The sequence below is a fragment of the Artibeus jamaicensis genome, unplaced genomic scaffold (assembly GCF_021234435.1).
Source record: "Artibeus jamaicensis isolate MK-2021 breed Jamaican fruit bat unplaced genomic scaffold, CSHL_Jam_final scaffold_3151, whole genome shotgun sequence".
Classification (NCBI taxonomy): Eukaryota; Metazoa; Chordata; class Mammalia; order Chiroptera; family Phyllostomidae; genus Artibeus; species Artibeus jamaicensis.
In genome coordinates this window covers 6,979,170-6,996,933 of record NW_026522037.1, presented here as the reverse complement: position 1 = coordinate 6,996,933, position 17,764 = coordinate 6,979,170, and the positions used below count along the sequence as shown (strand labels likewise).

General features: G+C 51.2%; 1 protein-coding gene across 2 annotated transcripts in view; it reads left to right on the top strand.

Annotated features, from left to right (window-relative positions):
* DOCK2 (dedicator of cytokinesis 2) overlaps positions 1 to 17,764 on the top strand; it is a 345,180-nt gene that overhangs the window by 112,963 nt on the left and 214,453 nt on the right. For both annotated transcript variants that reach the window (XM_037127870.2, XM_037127869.2), the window contains exon 26: positions 12,604 to 12,749. In XM_037127870.2, coding sequence (XP_036983765.2) covers positions 12,604 to 12,749 — 146 coding nt within the window. The remainder of the gene's footprint in view (positions 1 to 12,603; positions 12,750 to 17,764) is intronic.

The following is a 17,764-nucleotide window of genomic DNA, read 5'->3' as shown; positions in this document are numbered from 1 at the left end:
CTGTCATCAGTATCGCTCACGTCCCGTCCGAGTCTCCTCGTGCTGTCGGCCATCGTGTGTTATTTTTCTAGAATGCTCCTTCAGTGGAAAACATAGTCATATGCAGAGGAATCTGGAAAACACCCACACAAAAGGAAGGTGGAGTCAACTCCTGGCCACTTACAGGCAGGCAGAGCCAAATGTTTGAAGAAGGGGCTTCTGAATGAGCAGTGGTTCTACGGAGTGACAGGTGGTCCTGCGTGCTGATAGGTAGAGTGGCGAGACGCCAAGAAATAATGCCGCTTCTGTGACGGCCAATAAAAGTCTGCATTGCGAAGTTCAGGGCTGGGGAGGTTAATGTCGATACATTCTTTTTTAGTATCAAAGATTAACGGGATAACTTGCATATTAAAGCTAATTCAGACACACTGCTAATGGAGGAGGCATGGAAAATTAATTTCTACAGCACCTCTTAAATTACGATCACTCACTCTTCTCCGGATGGTGCTCCGTGTCTCAGTAAGAGCTGTGTGCGTGCTTGGAGAGGGTACACTTCAGTGCGCAGTAGGGCGTCTTTGGCCTCTGGGGGATTTGCAGAGCTTGGGAGGGTGTTCCCTTCCGTCCCCAGTCACCACCTGTCCTCAGCTGGGCGTGTCCCTGCTGGGAGGTGTGTGCTTCGTCTCCAGCCAGAGTGTTGCTGGGCAGGAGCTTTGGTTTTAACAGTCGATGAGACAACGGAACTGAGCCAAGATGAGAAGGTGAGAGGTGGGAGGAAGGCTGGGAGAGAGGAGGGAAGAGCTGCGCTCTCTCTGTGTGGGAGCTCCTCCAAGCAGACCTGGGGACCGCATCTTTGGGCTGCCGCCGCCTCTAGTGCTGTCGAGGGCCGAGGCTCCGAGGACCCAGGAACCCAGCGCAGTCTGTGAGAGCAGGTGTCTAAATACCGGAGTGGGAGACCCAGTGCTTACCTGCTTGATTTCCTCAAGCCTCACTGTGTTCTCTCGTTCAACAGGGAAAATGATGCTACCTACCTGAGAGCAATACCTATCTTTAATTTAGGCAGGAGTTCCGTGTAGCGAGGTGTGCACACCTTGCGTGCACAGCTCGGTGAGTTGTTTACACAGGTGTACACCTGTGCAACCACCACGCGTGTTGTGATGGAGCCGATTTCCATTGCCCAGAAAGTCGTATACAGATATTTAATAAATTAATAATAACTGACACTTTCATGGTACTTAGCATGGGCCGGGTGTGCTGCTCTGTTTTGCATGTACTGTCTTCATTCTCACCAGCTTGTGACGGGAGGCGCTCTTACTGTCCCCACTGCACAGACAGAGAAACAAAGATACAAGGAGCTGGGTGACTGGCCCGCGATGACAAGGACAGTCACTGAGATTCCTGCTCTCAGCATCCACGCTGTGCTCGGCCCTGACTCTGTGACTCTCACCGTATGGCCTGCTTGCTTATTAAGTGCATCAGATGAGTCAGAGTGGGGCCTCCTCCGTGCCGCCATTTCTTTCCATTCCTCCCTCCTTGTCTCGGGCCGGTCGGCTGTGGGCGAGGCTGTGGCAGGAGACTCCTGCAGGCACAAGGCCAGCTTTAGCTACGTCCGTCCGTCCCAGCTTCCACGGTCAGGTGCCATGCAGGTGCTCACAGTCGCTGACTGTTGTTCCCGAAAGCCCTGCCCCCAGCTCCCGCTCCAGCGGCTCTACTCGGTAAGTGACCGTGTGGACAGACTTGTCAGTCAGATCACCTGGGCAGTTCTGGCTGCTTAACCATCTTTGAGCTCTATCTAAATCTTGCCCTTACGATGATCTAAAACTTTCAAGGGATAGTCGCTCACGTTTCCAGACCCTTCCAGCTCCGGAGTCCCAGACTCTGGAGTCCCGGGTCCCCACTGCTCCTGTCTGCCATCAGCCCCCATGCAGACCCCCGAGCTCCCTGGTTTTCCTTTTCCACCTTCACTTTCTCCCTCTCTTCGTCTTCCTTGTCTTCTTCTGCCTCTTCTTCTTTTCACTTCATCATGCTCTTAGTGATCCTCACCAAGTAAACTTTAATAAGCCACTCTCTCTCTCTGCTAGATGCGCTGTAATTGCCCATTAGAAACTCTTTGTGGGGGGCAGCCATGTTTAATGTGCCTTTCAGAGAGCTGAATGCATGCTTAACCTTTTGTGCTAGATCACTCTCAGACACATTTAGCCAGCTGTCCCTTTGACATCCGCGTTTAAATGTCAACCTCAACGTTTCCAAAATTGTATTCATTGCACTCACGAAAATTTTCTCCTCTTCCATTGTTTTTCCACCAGTCACTTGGAGCTAGCCTTCAACTCTTCTTGTGACTCATTTTTCACTTCCAGTTAATCACCAAGGCCTTGGAGTCTGGTCCCTGCTCTTGAACTTTACCACCTATGTCCTGGTCCTGTGGTTACCAGACTGCTTCCATGCCAGGGGCTGGCCCTGACCTGGCCCGGTCTGAGGCCTTTTGCGTGTCAGGCAGTCTCCAGCTTCCTGACTTGTGCAGGAAAAATTTGAAGAAAATGAGAGTGAGTTTTTTACAGCTTGGGACAGTGAGGCACAGTAAGCCTGGGGCGAGCTGCCACTGCCCATTGCTCCCCTGGGTGCGGGTCTTGTCAGGACCCTTAGATCTTAGGTCTGAAGAGCCACAGTCCACATCTGAGGAAAGGGGGGTGCAGGCATGCTCAGAGAAGAAGGGCACATGCCGGTGTCCTTTGTCCTGAGGGTTTTGTCTGTTTTCTGTAGGTGAGAATTTTAGGCAAGGTCCCAGGGGAGGAGCTCAGTGGAATATTCATAAGATTTCCAGGTGCGTTGTTTAGTGAGCAGTGGATTAAAATGCAGTCGTTCTCTGGTTAGTTTCACCTGCATCTTGGATGTGTCAGGATATAACTGGTTTCTGTAATCTCCTTTCCTGATGATGGTGGTTTAAACCATCAGCTCTCAGCTGAAGGGCAGACAGGGGCTTGTGACTCATTAGCTGGCTGGTAATTGTCCGCCGTTCAGCCCTTTGTTCAACCGTGAGTCTCGGTTTCTTCATCCCACTCACCAGGGGATTCTCCTGGCTTCTTACTAAGTGGCCTTGCTGTTATCCCCCCCCCCCCCCCGTGGCGTATATGAAGCCGGACATTGGCTAGGGACTCGACAAGTGTTTTCTCACTGAAAAAAACGAAGGTGGCGTGTAAGGACAGGCACGCAGTCACGAGCTCACCTGCGGTGCTGTTTCCGTTTCACACGCCCACCTAACCGTCAGATATGAGCCACACCACCAGTTACCGTAGGGTCTTTTCAGACCTAAAATTCCACAGTTTGATGTCAAAAGCAGCTAATCACTGCTAAACGTCATGTAGAACATTAATACTAGAACATAACATGAAACAGTTCTTTAAGAATATCACGCCACAGAAAGCTGTGTTTCTCAAAGTAACTGGTTCTTTTCAGCCTTCACACTTAATGATTTCCTTCATTGCCCAGACCAGCCTGTCACGGGAGTGAGGAGCCACACTCCATGGGCAGCGGGACCCTCACACTGGCTTTCACAACGTCATGCCATCTTCTTTCTTCTCTTATCCTTTTTGGAACGAAGAGAGTATGTGAAGAAATACATATGACTAATCATAAATATACCAACACGTCACGCCCCAAATAAAATACTAATGTCAGTTTCCTATAAGTACCGTTTGAGATTCATCAGCAGGGACTGAAGATATTTGCAAACACAGTGTGTTACACTGTATGTGTTTTTATGCTGTTCCCTCAGTTAACTTGTTCTTTTCTTTATTGCACTTGGACTGCCCAAGGGCAAGGACCATATATCGTCCTCTCTTTGCGGGAAGGCTCATTACAGGTCATTGACTGATATTTATCCTATTTCCTTCCTTCTCATACTTTGCCCAGTTTCCTCTTCATTAGCTCTAGAGGCCAAACAGAATCTCTTTGATCCTTTCATTTAAATAGCGGGCCTAAGTGTGTGATTCATTTCTGAAATCGCTCTCGCTGTGGCCCTTCAGGGGAGGGCTCTGCCGGCTCCAGCGCCTGAGTGGAGAAAGGAAGCAGGCACAGCCCCTGCTGTTTCGGGCCTATCTCCACCCTCCGCCTTTCCAGCGGAGCCCTTTTAGAAGAGAAAAGCAGGCCAGAAAGAGAAATTCTCCCCATTTCCATTATTATTTAAAGGAGGAGGATGGCAATTATTTTTTCCCCCTGAGTCTTTGAAGTGTGTCTCCAATTCTTCAGCTGGTTTGAAATAGATCACACTTCTCTATTTTCCCTTTGTAACAACCAACAGTAGATTTTAATGGTGTGGAGCAGTACAAGAGAGGGGCCCCAGCCTCTTCTCCCTGGGAGCTGTTACAGGGAAGGGAAGGGCAGGATGATTTGAAACAATTACACAGCCATTCCATTTGGCTAATGCTCGAATCCAGGAGAATTTTCTCACTTAATTCTCTGAAATGAAGGGCCCCTGTGTTAGCCTTAAAATATAAAGAAGAGGATTGTAATGTGTACTTTCCCCAGAAATGGAGTACCAGCTGCTCACATGGATCCAAAACATTGCTGTTGGTTTTTGTGTCCTTCTCGACATTTCTAAGTTTTGTGATGGCAGTGATATAGGGCTGCTGAAGTGCAGCGTGAGGATTGCCGGTCAGTGGCATTACCATTCTGCGCTGCAAACAGAAACGGGAGAGGATGTTCAGAGAATGCTCGTCCGAGCCCTCCTTCAGTGTATCCACAAACAGAGCAAATGTGAGAATCCGAGGCACACGTACCAATTACTTCAATTTATACCTGCCTCTTGAAACTCAATTTTCCGAGTTTGCTTTCTTGGAGTGATGCAGGTCGTAGCTTCGAGTCCGTTTCATTTCTGCATGTGCTTCAGACACTTCGTGGGGTAGCGCACATCCCGTACCCTGCTGCACATCTGCAGGTAACGACCGCAGCTGAATTCGTGTAACGTTTTATATGGATCCTCTTATGAAAAAGACATTTTAATCTCCATTTTTGGAAAAAGGGAGGTAGAATGACCCGTGTGACGTCACACGGCCTGGCAGTAGCCAGGCCGGTATTCAGAACTACGTCTCCAGGCCCCCAATTCAAAGTCGCCTGTATGTGGGGTAAAGCCGAAGGTGGTAAGATATTGCCAGCAGGGTGCTCAGGGGAAGCGGGAAGGGGAGGAAATACATACGAGGTCTGTCCTGAAAAACCCAACCATTGTTGATGCAGCGAGAATGGTTTTTGTGACACTGATGTAACCTGGCAGCCAAGGAGAGTGGACTGGAATGCGCATGTGTGAACAATGACGACTTCACTGTACTGGTCAGTGGGGGCAGTAGACTCTATTGAGTGAGCATGTGTCCTGTGTGGCCGTCACATTCAAAATGACTGAGTGAGTAGAGAAACGAATCTGCATCAAATGTTGTGTGAAGCTTGGACATTGCCCTGTGGAAACTACTTGGCTGATTCAGAGGCCGCAGCTAAGGCAGCTGGGGGTTGGCGGCTTCATCACAACTATGCGCCCAATCATGCATCACGTCTCATGCCGAGTTTTTGGCAAAACATCAGATCACCCAGGTGACTCGGTCCCCCTACTGCCCAGATTTGGCACCCTGTGACTCCTGGCTTTTCCAAAGACTAAAATCACCTTTGAAAGGGAAGAGATTTCAGACCATTGATGAGATTCGGGAAAATACGACAGGTCAGCTGATGGTGACTGGGAGAACTGCGTGAGGTCCCAAGGTGCCTACTTTGAAGGGGACTGAGGCATCATTGTCCTGTGTGCACCGTTTCTTATATCTTGTACCTTCTTCCACACATGTCTCTATTTTTCATATTACATGGCTGGATCCCTTCTGGACAGACCTCATAATTCTCGTTTCTTCGAGGACAGCACAGAAGAATCCATTTTGAAGCAATGCAACACTAAATAGAGTCCGAATTCTGAGTTGCTCCCAGTACACACAGACTGTGCTCACTCTCTCAGATCAGCAAACACCAGTCCGCCTAACACACATCCTACGCGTGTGTCTGACTGGACTGAGATCGGCTGTCTCCCCCCAGGCTCTCACTGACTGCCAAGAAAATGGCAGTGGAAGGTTTGGTGGCCCTGGGTCTTGATTGCCCAAGTGTCTGGTCCGCTGCAGTGACACGAGGAGGCTCAGCCAACTGTCGCTGAGTAAGTGGTTGGTTGAAATTAAATCATGAGAGAAATGAGTGAGTCGACTAAAGACCAAGTCACTGAGATGATAAATGCTCATTATTGTTTAATTCTAGGACTGGGGTTTTTGTTTACTTTTTATTCCTCTGGGACTGTAACCCTTACTAAAAGATATGGAATAGCCAACTATTAAACACGCCAACCAACCAGAGTCTGACATTTCTGCCTAAGTCTGCCGTAAGGGAGCTAGCAAATTCCAAGGGTGGCTGCTTCAAGCTTGCAGAGCTCAGGGGTTAGGAATCATTGTCTGCAGCCCCGGGCCTGTGAATGTAGGTGGACTCACGTCGGCACTGGAATCAGGCAGGCCTGTGTCGGGATCTCGCCTCTTATGGTCACACTAGTTCACTAGGTCACGCCATGACCCTGGGCAAGCTCTTGGAACCCCTGTTTCCTCATCTATCAAGTGAGGATGATGCAATACACAGAACAGGTTTTGATAAGGATTAAGTACGGTTCCCAAGGTGATGCCTGGAACCCAGCAGGAATTTGACCTATGTGGCATCTCTCTGACTATCCCACTCTCTCTCTTCCTTTCACTTCTGATGGCTTTCTAGACAAATGGTTTTGGTCCTTTACTAAAAGTATATCTGTTGTAATGACTCCCACTAATGAGAAAAACTCACGTATGCGTGAGACCGTGGAGTAGCTCAGAAAGGCTAAAAGGTGAGAGAGTTTCTGTTTAAGTGAAGATTGAAATTCATGGAGCCAGGCAACTGCATGAGGAGACAGGGGCTGGGGTGAGAGGATTAAGGGGTTCCGTGTACGGGTCACAGAAGAGAGGCAGCAGGCACGCTGATAAGCCCTGGAGGGCTGAGGGCAGTCGGACTGTTATAACAGGCGTGCTAACTGATTTGATTGGAACCAAATGGGGACAAGGGCTGTAAGACATAGTTCTTTGCAGTCAGAAAGCTACCATGACTCCTTTCTCCTGTGGCGTGAATTTGAAATGGAGTACATTGCTCTGACGGGAATCCTTTCTTCAAGACTGCCCGGATTATCCAGTACAGAGGCTTCTTGGTTCAGCCCCAAGGCCTCCCATTTGCTCTTCTGTCTGTGAGCCAGGGTGCTGGGGGGCCAGCAGCGTGCTAACAGGCCGAGCGATGCTCATCTGGTACGGCATCGGGCGTGCAATCAGGCTAAGCATCAGGGAACACATCAGGTTTGGGTTCATGACTCAGTTGGCCATATCGGCACCTTTATTTTCCTAAAAGCACTTTTTACAGAGCTGGACTGTGGTTTCATGGGAGCACCGGCCAGGAAGACGCAGTGGTGGCATGGCCAGGGAAGTGACCTCAGGAAGTGGGGAGGGGCCCCTCCTGGCAGGTGCGGGGGCTGTCAGCTCGCCAGTTCCGCCCTGAGGCTTCGGAAGGTGTGATGGCAGGTGGACCACCTGTGCAGCCACCCGAAGTGAGAGAAATGTTGATTCGAGCCTTTCATTGCTTGCTAGTTGAGGCCGTGAAATGATCATGATGAGACCCTGGTTTGATAAGCCTTAAAATGAATGTGTTAGTCTCTCACTCAGGTGCTCCCGGTGCAGATGCATATGTACGTCTGTCTCATCCAGCACAAGATGCATCAGCGTGGCCCCCGACAGTGTCCCACATCTGTCCACTTCCGTCTGCCTCTCCTGCTGCACGCTGTTACAGTGGGGAGGCAGGGTGGCTTAGTAGATGTGAATGTGGACTCTGGAACCCCATTTCCTAGGTGTAATCCCCCCTGTGCCACGTGCTAGCGGTGTGATTTAGGTTAAATACTTCTTCACACAGAGTGCCCGGTGGAGAGTGGGGCCCGATCAACACTGTACCTCTTCTTTCCTCTATGAAAAGCCTTCGTGGTGTTCCTTACTTCTCTTTCTAGGCACTCCTGCAACTCCTTATTAAACACACACAGACAGCACCCAAATCTATCTCCACTCAGGAATCAAACGCCGCACCATGGGCCGTGGGGCCTGGGGAGACCTGGCCCCAGCCAAGCTCTCCAAGTGCATCGTCTCACGTCATGCTCCCCATCTCCTCTAATCCACCCTCGCTGCTGCCCTGTGACCCCTCTAGCCTGGGAGGCAGATTTCCACCCCGGGGCCTTTGCCAGTCATTTCCTCTGCTCCAAATGCTTGTCCCTGGATCCTTGTGGGCACTTCTCTTCCCACCCTCAGCTCGAGTGTCTTCAGCTCAGGGAGGCCTTCTCAACTGCCCTTCTGGGGCGGCCTGCCCTGCCCACCCCAGCCTGGGTCTCATGGTACCCCGTGAATCATTCTTCTGGCAACTACCAGTGTTCATCCTTGTAGCGTCAGCTCTTAGGGACCTGCTCCTCTCTCCTGGGGCCCACGATCGCTTGTGCGCAGCTCCAGGGAGGCTTTCCCTCCCGGCAGCCAGCAGCACCAGCCGCGCAGGGCTGCCCCGGACTCTGGGTCAGCTTTGCCTCTGCCCGAGAGCCCCCGCAGTTCCTGGGACTGTGCCTGCCCAGGCTCTGCGTCGAGCAGCTGCTTTGCTCCTGCAGTCCACACTGTCTCCCGCCCCGCCGTCCCCCTCGTGTGAGACTTGCCTGCCCCCCTGCCTGCACTTCTCCCCCTTTTTCCTCTTCCACTTTGGTTTCTGAAACGCCTCCTCATAAGTCAGTCACCTTCCCCAGGACGCCTTCCTAGAGCTTGCTTCTGCAGAATCCAACCCAAGACAATGGATATCTTCTTAAATCATTTCTGATACCCTACTAGTATATAATGTCCCCGAGAACAGTGTCTGTTACAGTAACTGTTCATGGATATAAATATATCATATATAGACTATCAGAGCTTACAAATTATATTTATAATCAATGTGATGTTTTTAGACATAAACATACATCTTCTTAAAGATTCCAGCACTTACCCATCAATTCACTCTGCTGTCACGGTGCTTCTGAGCGGCAAACACCAACTCATTACAGGGCATTTACTCACAGGTTTAGAACAATGGTGTGTTTCGTGTTCAGTGTGATGGATGTATGGTGAAGCAGTAGCTTGGCCTAAGTGGGTCCCTCCAATAAAGTACCGCAGTGCCTCCCCTCCCGAGGATTGCACCCCCTGGAAGAAACCCGGAGAGGATGTTGACCCTCGCTGAGCTCTGCAATCTCTGAACGGGCGGTGCCGTGTCGCTGGGGAGATACACATTTTATGAACCTGAGATATATATTTCTCAGGCTCATAAAAGCGAGGCTGCACCTCACGGCAGCGGGGCCTGAGTGACGGTTCTGGATATTGTAATCAGGCGTGTGTTCCGGGCGGCGGGGGCGTGAATCATGACGAGTGTGTTGGGCAGAAGCGCGGGCAGAGTTGTAAAAGGCTTGTAACCTGCTCGGAACATGAAGTTGGTGGATGGTTATTGATTGCCTGGTGGGCGGAATCACTTTTCTTCCTGACACACCGGCGGGAGGAGGGAGGCGGTGAGAAGGAACTCCTGTCCTTCCGACAGGTGCGGGGTGCGTGGAGGTCCTCCTGGGGGTCCGGCCGATCGAACCAAGTGGCCTCTGACCTCTGCAGACTCTCTCCAAGTCAAGTGGAAGCAGAGCAGCCGGGCAGCGCTGGGCTTGCTCTGCTCAGATCTTGCCCAGGAGAGCTTGGGATTTCAATAACAGGTATTCCCACCTTGTCCAAAGGCCCGGGGTGAGGGCGGGGTGATCCTTGATGGCTGCGTGTTCCTTGCCACCCCCAAGAGTGTTGAGCTGAGCTGAATTCACTTTTCAGTCAGTAGGAACTTGTCCAGAGCAGAATAAGTTTCACCTTCAGGCCTGTGAAAAATCAAACAGAATTGAAGAGTGGATTAACCCATGCTGGTGACAGTGAGGGGCTGGCTACGAGTGGCATGAGATTCCAAGTATAGGCTGCCACAGGCAGGCTTAGAAAGGGGGTGAGCACACTGGAGGTGTGACTGTGTTTAGCCCTCCTCCCCAGGGTAAGAGAGAGGCTCCAGAACGTTCTCAGGTCTCTTCATTCTGCAGGTGCTACCAGGAGGGGCCTGGGCTTATAGATGAGCCAGCATTTCCCACTCGGGCAGGTGAGGTGCCAGTCTCATCTTCACGTACTTTATCAGTGGTTCAGCTGTTCTCCTAACCCTGCCTCAGCCTCAGGGAGGTGGCTTCTCTGTGTGGCTTCCCCTCGCGTTATCTGCAGAGGCCCCGCTGACCCTCCCAGGTCTGGGATGGGGTGCATGCAGGTTGGCACAGGGCTGGTACTGACCCAGTACCTCCCAGAAAGCCTTGGGTGGTGATGGAGTACCCCAGCCTCTGGAAACAATTGGAATTTAGAATGTGGAGCAATTGCACCTTTTGTTTTCAGCTTCGGGCCTTAGCTTCGTGTCTGGGATGATGACAAGAGTCTCACTCCTTGTTCTGTTACAAAGACAATGACCACAGAGTGTGACCAATGATAAGACAGACATACAGAGTTGGCACTACAGGCGAGCAGAGCAGGGCCACCAAGTGGGAGTCAGGAGTTCAGGTGTATCGCCCTGTGGGATGCGCATCTGGGTTAAGATCTGGACAGAAGATGGGTGGGGTGAGAGCACTGTGGGGACCTTGGCTGGGCAGCGCCAGGGAGATGGAGCTGCAGAATTTGAAGGGCATGGTCACGAGGAACTTCCCAAACTCACCCTCAGGGTGATAGCAGATGCCTGACAAACGTCCAGGAGGGGGCTTCTGTGGTCATTCTACTCCTGAGGCTGGAAGTGGGGAGCTCATTTTGGGAGACTGATTACAGAAGGTGGGAGAGGCAGGCTCGGGGGCAGGGTGGCTGGGACTTTATGGTGCAGCCGGTGCTGGGGAGAGAGTGAGGAGGGATCAGGTCTGCCTGGTTGGCTGTGTGACTGGGGGTGTCTTCACCCTGACAGGGAGCACTGGAGAAGGGGTACCCTGTGTGGAGCCGGAGATGCCTCCCTTTCAGAGCTGCGGCTGCAGCTGTGGGTGTGGTCCCGGGTGCATGTTTGGCCTCTCGCACCTCAAGGTGGTTTTCCAAAGTAGACAGAGGATCCCTGTGTCGTTCTTCCTGTGGGGCTGATATTGGAGCGGAGGTGGGGAGGTCACGAAATGATTGCAAAAGCATGTCACGTTTCGAGGGAGCTAGGCATCTTCTACTGTAGGACACAACTCTCTCCCATACAAGAGAAACCGGAGCCCGGAAGCACTGCATTTTCCTCCCTGCAGTCACTTTGACAGAAGAAGACTCTTTTCCAGGAAAATAAAGAGTTGAGTAGCTCTGCGGGTTCCTAAGTGCCTGGTCTGAATTACAATTTGGGCTCGGCACTGGATGGCAGATGTCCCAGCCTTTGTCAGGCACTGGGTCCTCAGGCTGGGCTTGCAGGTCCCTAATACTCATTGTCTTTGCCCATTAGGATTGATCTAAGTCTCTGCAATATTTATCTTTTAAATCACTTGTGTTTGTTTGCTTGACAATCAAGCCACGGGTATAGCTGCTTCCTGAGGCTTTCCAGACTAATATAATTTCACAGCTCCAATTACAAAGAAGAAAAATTATTTCATCTCAAAGGAGAGGAGCCAGACGTTTCTGAGAAATCATGGTTAACAAAAAGACAGAAGTACTTCCTGGAAAACAGGCCCCATTATTCATGGCTTCCTGAGCTGAAGTCTTGCTGGCTATCACCAGCAAGAGGCTTGGTCTGGTGGGGGTGCTGGTTGTGCTAACCTGTAAAGCAGATGACATTCAGATTGACAGACCACCACTTCTGCTGGGGACTGGTCTGCAGCCCCCACAACCACAGTGGTTGGTGAACAACATAAACATGCCCGCCGGCTTCCCACCTAGCAAATGCATCCTTCCTCCGGTTCCTGCCTCTGAACCTTTCCTTTATGGAACCACAGAACACTCGATGGGGTTTGACAGTCATTCAGTCCACCCCTTCCTCTGAAACTTTCAATGGCTCCTATCATCCCAATCCATAGGCACCTACCTACTGCTTAAATACTGTACTTCTAGGATGGAGAGCTCACTACCAGACCTTTCCGTGATCATTTGCTAATTTAGCTCCCTTTTAAGTGACATTTGAAGTCTTGTGACTTCCCGAGATCTTTATTAACATCTAAAACCTCCAAATGGGCCCTCTCTCTGGGACTCATATCTTTGTCAAGGATTCTAACTGAGGTATCTCAACTAGAATACCAGCAGGGTGAGTTTTTAAGGTTGAAATGCAAATCTCATCTTGATTATTCCGTAGGTTTGTTTTTTTATGGCCAGTCCTCACAGGCTGGGGGAGGGACCAGAACTGTGAATGATGTTCTCCGGAAATCTTGACCCGACCTTTAATATTTAAATTTTAAATATTCATGAAGTATCTATTTCATGAAAAGTTATCTAAAAATCAGAAAGCAAAGAAAGTAAAAAACGAAGGAGCTCAAGTGCCTCTGAACCGCCTTCCTTCCAGAATGCCGGGACATACTGCTTCCGGTCATCACCAAGGAGCTGAAGGAGCTGCTGGAGCAGGACGACCTGCTGCACCAGGTCCAGGAGAAGAAGCACTGCGTGGAGCTACTCAACAGCATCTTGGAGGTGCTCAGCTGTCAGGATGTGGTGAGTCCCTGTGGTGATGTGGTAGGCGGACTGGGCCTGACTTGGTGGAGCTCTAAAATGTTGATGCTTACCAATAGCAATGGATGTCTAAAGGTAAGAGTCAATGGCTTGTGCGGCAGGCCCACCTTCCCAGTGATGGACCCCCACAGCTGTGAAAGATGGCTTGGGGACTGGAGGGGAGCGTGTTGCCAGCTTCTTTCTTGTCGGACAGCCCTTCTTACGGCGTAGGTAAGACACATGTGGACTTTCCAGGTGACTCGTCCATCACTACCGTTTGGTTTGCAGGGGCAGGAGGGGGAGTTTCCCACCCCCACATGGCCAAGGGAAAAAAAAAAAAGACAGAACCCTCTGTTCTGCTTTCCTAGCTGACTTAATTCAGTTTTGTGCCTCCAGTTGTCTGCTGGGAGGGTGAAAATGGTTAAGACTCACCATGAATGAGCAGAGTGCTCAGAAGTAACGGCCAGGAAGTATCTGCCCTCAGGCGGGCTGGGTTCAGAGCACAGGGCAGGAGCAAACAACCAGTAGGTCTTTTCTGAGTGTTTGCGCAGGCTCCCTCCCCAGCCCCCACCCGAGCGAATCCTCAGAGAGGGCTTTCTAGATGAACTGTTTCTGTGATTGCCTATGATTAGAAAACTGCTCATATCCCCTAGTCGGCCACTTCTTTGTTCGTGTCTCTTCTGCGTTGGCCTTTCCATTCTTGCTATTCTAATTAATCGGATTCTTACCTCGTTACTAGGAAAACATAGCAGCTTGCTTCATTCACTCACTCACTCACTCATTTGTACATACGATGCCTCAGGTATGTGCCACACAGTGGGGACACAAAAAAGCATGGTCTCTTTCCTTAAGAAAATCTTTACAATCATGTAAGTAAGCACTTTCGATATAATGATGTGTAATGACTAAAATCTAGTTGCGTAGCAGCAGCACTGAAACCACAAAGACCCTGGGAGTCTGTGTGTGTGTGAGAACACTTTTGCGAAGCCTTCACAAAGGAGGCGAAGCTGCAGCTGGCTGTTGTGGGGTAGTAATTAATGGTCGCAGATGCTACTTTTCTTGCTGTTTTCTAGGCACTGAGCTAAATGCAGGCCATGCCTTCTTTCTGCTCACCCCAGTCAGTGCTGAGGGTTATTATTCCCATTTTACAGATGAAGCACCTGGGATTTATAAGCGTATCGTTCAACTCCAGAGAGTAAATAAATTGCGTGGTCAAAATTCAAACCCAGATTGGCCAGACTTACGAGTGCGTGTAATCGTAGGCATTAGAGACACAAAAGCCCTGGTCTTTTCCTTCTCATTTTCTCTCTCTCCTAACCCTGTTCTTAGAGAGAGGGGGGGTTAACACCCGAAAGCTTCAGTACTCAAGATTCGCTCAGTGAAGACGTGGTGACGAGGGTGGTTTCAGACACACCTTCACAGTTGCCTGACTGGCTCTCAGATGTGTGGGGAGAGTTTGGCCTGACTCTCACAGGGCGAGGACATGAAGGTTGGCCCACCAATTTTCTAGAAACATTCTACGGAACGTTGCCCCTTCCTGCTGAAAAGAATTTGCAGTGTGCCTTACATCTCAGTAATACTCAGCTCCCTTCTCATGGGGGTAAAACCTGGATCCCCGAGGCAATGCCCGCAGACCCCAGTTTGAGGAGCTCGCTTACAGTGGGCCAACTGTCCTGACGTGGGCAGGGTGGCCCCAGCTCACTTGGAAGGCAGTGATGCCGAGATCTGCTCACCCTGTGAGAATGCCCTCCTAGAGTTCCGTCCTGACAGGTTGTCACAGGTTTGCATGCTGGGTAACACCAGACACCGGTGAGAAGAGGCTGCTGTCTCCTGTGCCCTGGGTACCAGGGCCTTTCAAGCAGAGATGTGAGTGGGAGGCTGAGCTCCCCTTGGGGGACTGTGGGATCTGGAGGTGAGGTGTGTGGGAGGTGTGGTGTCACTCTTTGCTGCCTTCAAGTGCACTGTTTTTATAATGACTTCGGGCTGTGGGGACCGTCCCGGCCTTTCCCTAGGAGAAGCAACTGTCTTTGCTGGGTGAGTTATTAAATATGGTTGTTACCACTGGGTTTGGCACATGATTCTGATGTTTTTGGAGCTTCATGTTTCAGCTCTCTAGCTCTCGGATGTGAAAATCTCTTCACTTCCCAAAAGCTTTTTCTTTCATGGAGATTCATGCAATAGCCATCACTACTTGGAGGTGACCTGAAAACCACAAGTCCCCAGAAGCTAATGTAACTGTCTCTTGCTGTCACGTGTAGTGGCCGTGCACTCTGGCTGCACCACCCACGTTGGCTCCGGCCCTGGCTATTCTGATTTAATTGGCCTGGGGTTGGCGGGGCATCTCGGTGACAGGTTTACCAGGTGACGATGCCAGGCAGCCAGGGTGGAGGACCACAGCACCTGCAGTGCAGAAAAGGTCTGGCACTTGAGCATGAATCCGAGTGACTTGGAGGAGCTATTAAAACAGGTTTCTGATCATTAAGTTTGAAGGAAGGGGCCTGGTCATTTATTTTTCTAACAGGTTCCCAGTTGACATGGATGCTGCTGATTCAGGGAGCAGACTCTTAGGAACCACTGCTTCACTATGACCTACTTTTTTTTTTTTTCTATCTTTGGTGTCCCCTGGAAACAGAAGAACAGTTGGGCTCATCTTCAGTCCTTCACCTTCCTAATTGAAGAGCCCTTTCCAGTCTATAAAACCTGCCATCTTCCAGTACGGCATTTAATAAACCGTAACATGGCAGAGTCTTCAGGCCCGTTCATCTGTGCTCATCAGTTCATTTTCATGTGGCAGCAGGGACATGGCCCATGCAAAGATCTGACTTTGAGAATCCAGCCCGTTGGACGTGCTGTTTGGTTTCTATGGGCACGAATTTCTCAAAATTGGACAGTAGGAAGAAAATTAAAAAGGTTCCCAGGGTGAATGTTGCAGATTGTTTTTTCCTGATGATGAGACTCCTTTCTTCAGGTGACAGCCCGGCCACCCATCCATTTATTACCGGCTCCGTCGGAACCAGGGAACCGCCCAGCCCCACATCCCAGGCACAGACTGTGTCTTCCTGCCGGAACCATTGCCCAGGGGCGGAACCGTGCGAGGAAACTTCCCAATTACAGTGCAGGATGCCAGGCTTCCTTTTGGGGCGCATTGTGTGTTTGGGGGATGGGAAAGAATGCTTGTCTCCGATAGCTTTTCATTGTTTCCTTAATTACACCCCAGCACAGCAGGCCTGGCATGAGGAGGCTATGTTTCCCTGTTATTACCTTATTCATTGTAACCCTGGGTAGCATCTGACTGAGGTCAGGAGATGTCCCCCTTCGCCTGGGGGTTGATACTTGTTTCACCTTAGTGTTAAATTTCCTCACCCTGCTAGCTGTGGTGGCTCTTAGCATATGGAAGGGACAGGCTCAGGTGAGGGGTGAAAGGTCAGACTTCTGCCTCTCTGATCTCCTTTTCTTACCCCCCCAACCCCACAAGGACTAAGTCGAGCTGTCAACTTGGGTTACTTAGGCAAGGAGGTTTCACACTGGCTGCGTTCTGTGCCTTGCTGTCTGCTGAGTCACTCATAGAGTTTAATTTTGTGCTAGAGCAGGAAGGAATTGGCTCTTCTCTCCTTAAAACAGGCTTTTATTTCTGTATGTCATCCATATGACGGAAAGGAGAGCCACCGCCCTGCACCCTGCTCACCAGTCACGCGGCGGGTGAAGATGACTCGTGGTTCTGCAGGGGGACAGCGTCGGCCGTAGCTGCGTGGTGGGTGTAGGGAAGGCACGGAACCCGCCCTTTGAAAGTCAGCTCAGTCCACTGACCGGAACTGAGGGCTCAGGTGAGGCCCCCTCCGCTAGTCATGACCGGTTGGGGTTCGATGTTTGGACTCCTCAGCTCAGACGCCGGTAGGGAGGGCTTTCGCTCGTGCGTTTTCTCCTGCTCGGAAGGTCCTTTCCAGTTCTTATTCTTTCTGTGCAAGTCAGATGCCCGTCTTCCTTCTAGGGCCAGCTCAGACAGCACTTCCTTTCTGAAATAGTCTCCACTCCGTGTCCTCTTCCCCTCCCCCTGCTCCCCCCAGGCAGGTTGAAGGACTCCCCGCTGTGTGTCGTTCCGGTGTGTCCAGACTGGTACTGCAGCTCTGTCCTCTGCCGGGCTTTGTGTCCGGAAGCTCAGAGAGGGAGCCTCACTCCGGCTTCTCTGCCTGGCCTCTCAGCGGCCCCACGGTCACTCCCCGTCCTCCTGCTCCGCTGCAACCCGGCCTCCTGCACGCACTGGACTCCCTCACTCGCGGGCTGTGCGCCTGCTGCCGGCACCGCCGGAAAGAGCCCTTCACCTCCGCTCCGTGCCGAGCCGAATCCCACTCACGTTCAGACATCGCAGGAAAGCGCACTGTCCCCGGGCAGGCCCCTCTGGCCCTCTCAGCTCCCCTCTCTCGTGGTCCCAGGAGCAGCGTGGGCCAGCTCTGGGCAGCACCTGCGTGTCAACCTCTGTGGACTCGTCCGCCTGTGGAAGCGGGAGTGCCCCGTGCGGGAATCAACCACGTCTGCCCCGCTCTCTGCCCCCACCACCCAGGGGCGGGCACACAGAGCTGTCGAAGGGATGAATGAATGAGGGATGAATGTGACTTGCCCGGATCAATGACAGGGCCTGCTCTCTCCCTTGGGTCTTCTGCTCCGAGTCTAAGAAGATGTGTCTGCTTTCTCCTCTTTTTGTCTTCCTTGGATGTCAGGTATACGGGTTGAACTGATCACACTCAGTTAATGGCATGTTATCCTCACTGGGCTTTGCGAGGCCCTCCTGTATTTTCTCTCTGTGCACTTCTTACCTTTCATCCCCGTCTCCCACTCCCATTCCTCTACCTCCCCACCTGCTGTGGGCGGTTCATCAACATGTTGGTGCATGTATTTTTTAATGCACAGAGACACACATTCACACTCCCAGGCCTGGCCCTCCCTTGAAGAGGACTAGGCATCAGCAGCGGCAGCACGTCAGCATTTTCGGCTCTGTTGGGGCCTGATGGGTGGAGAGAGGG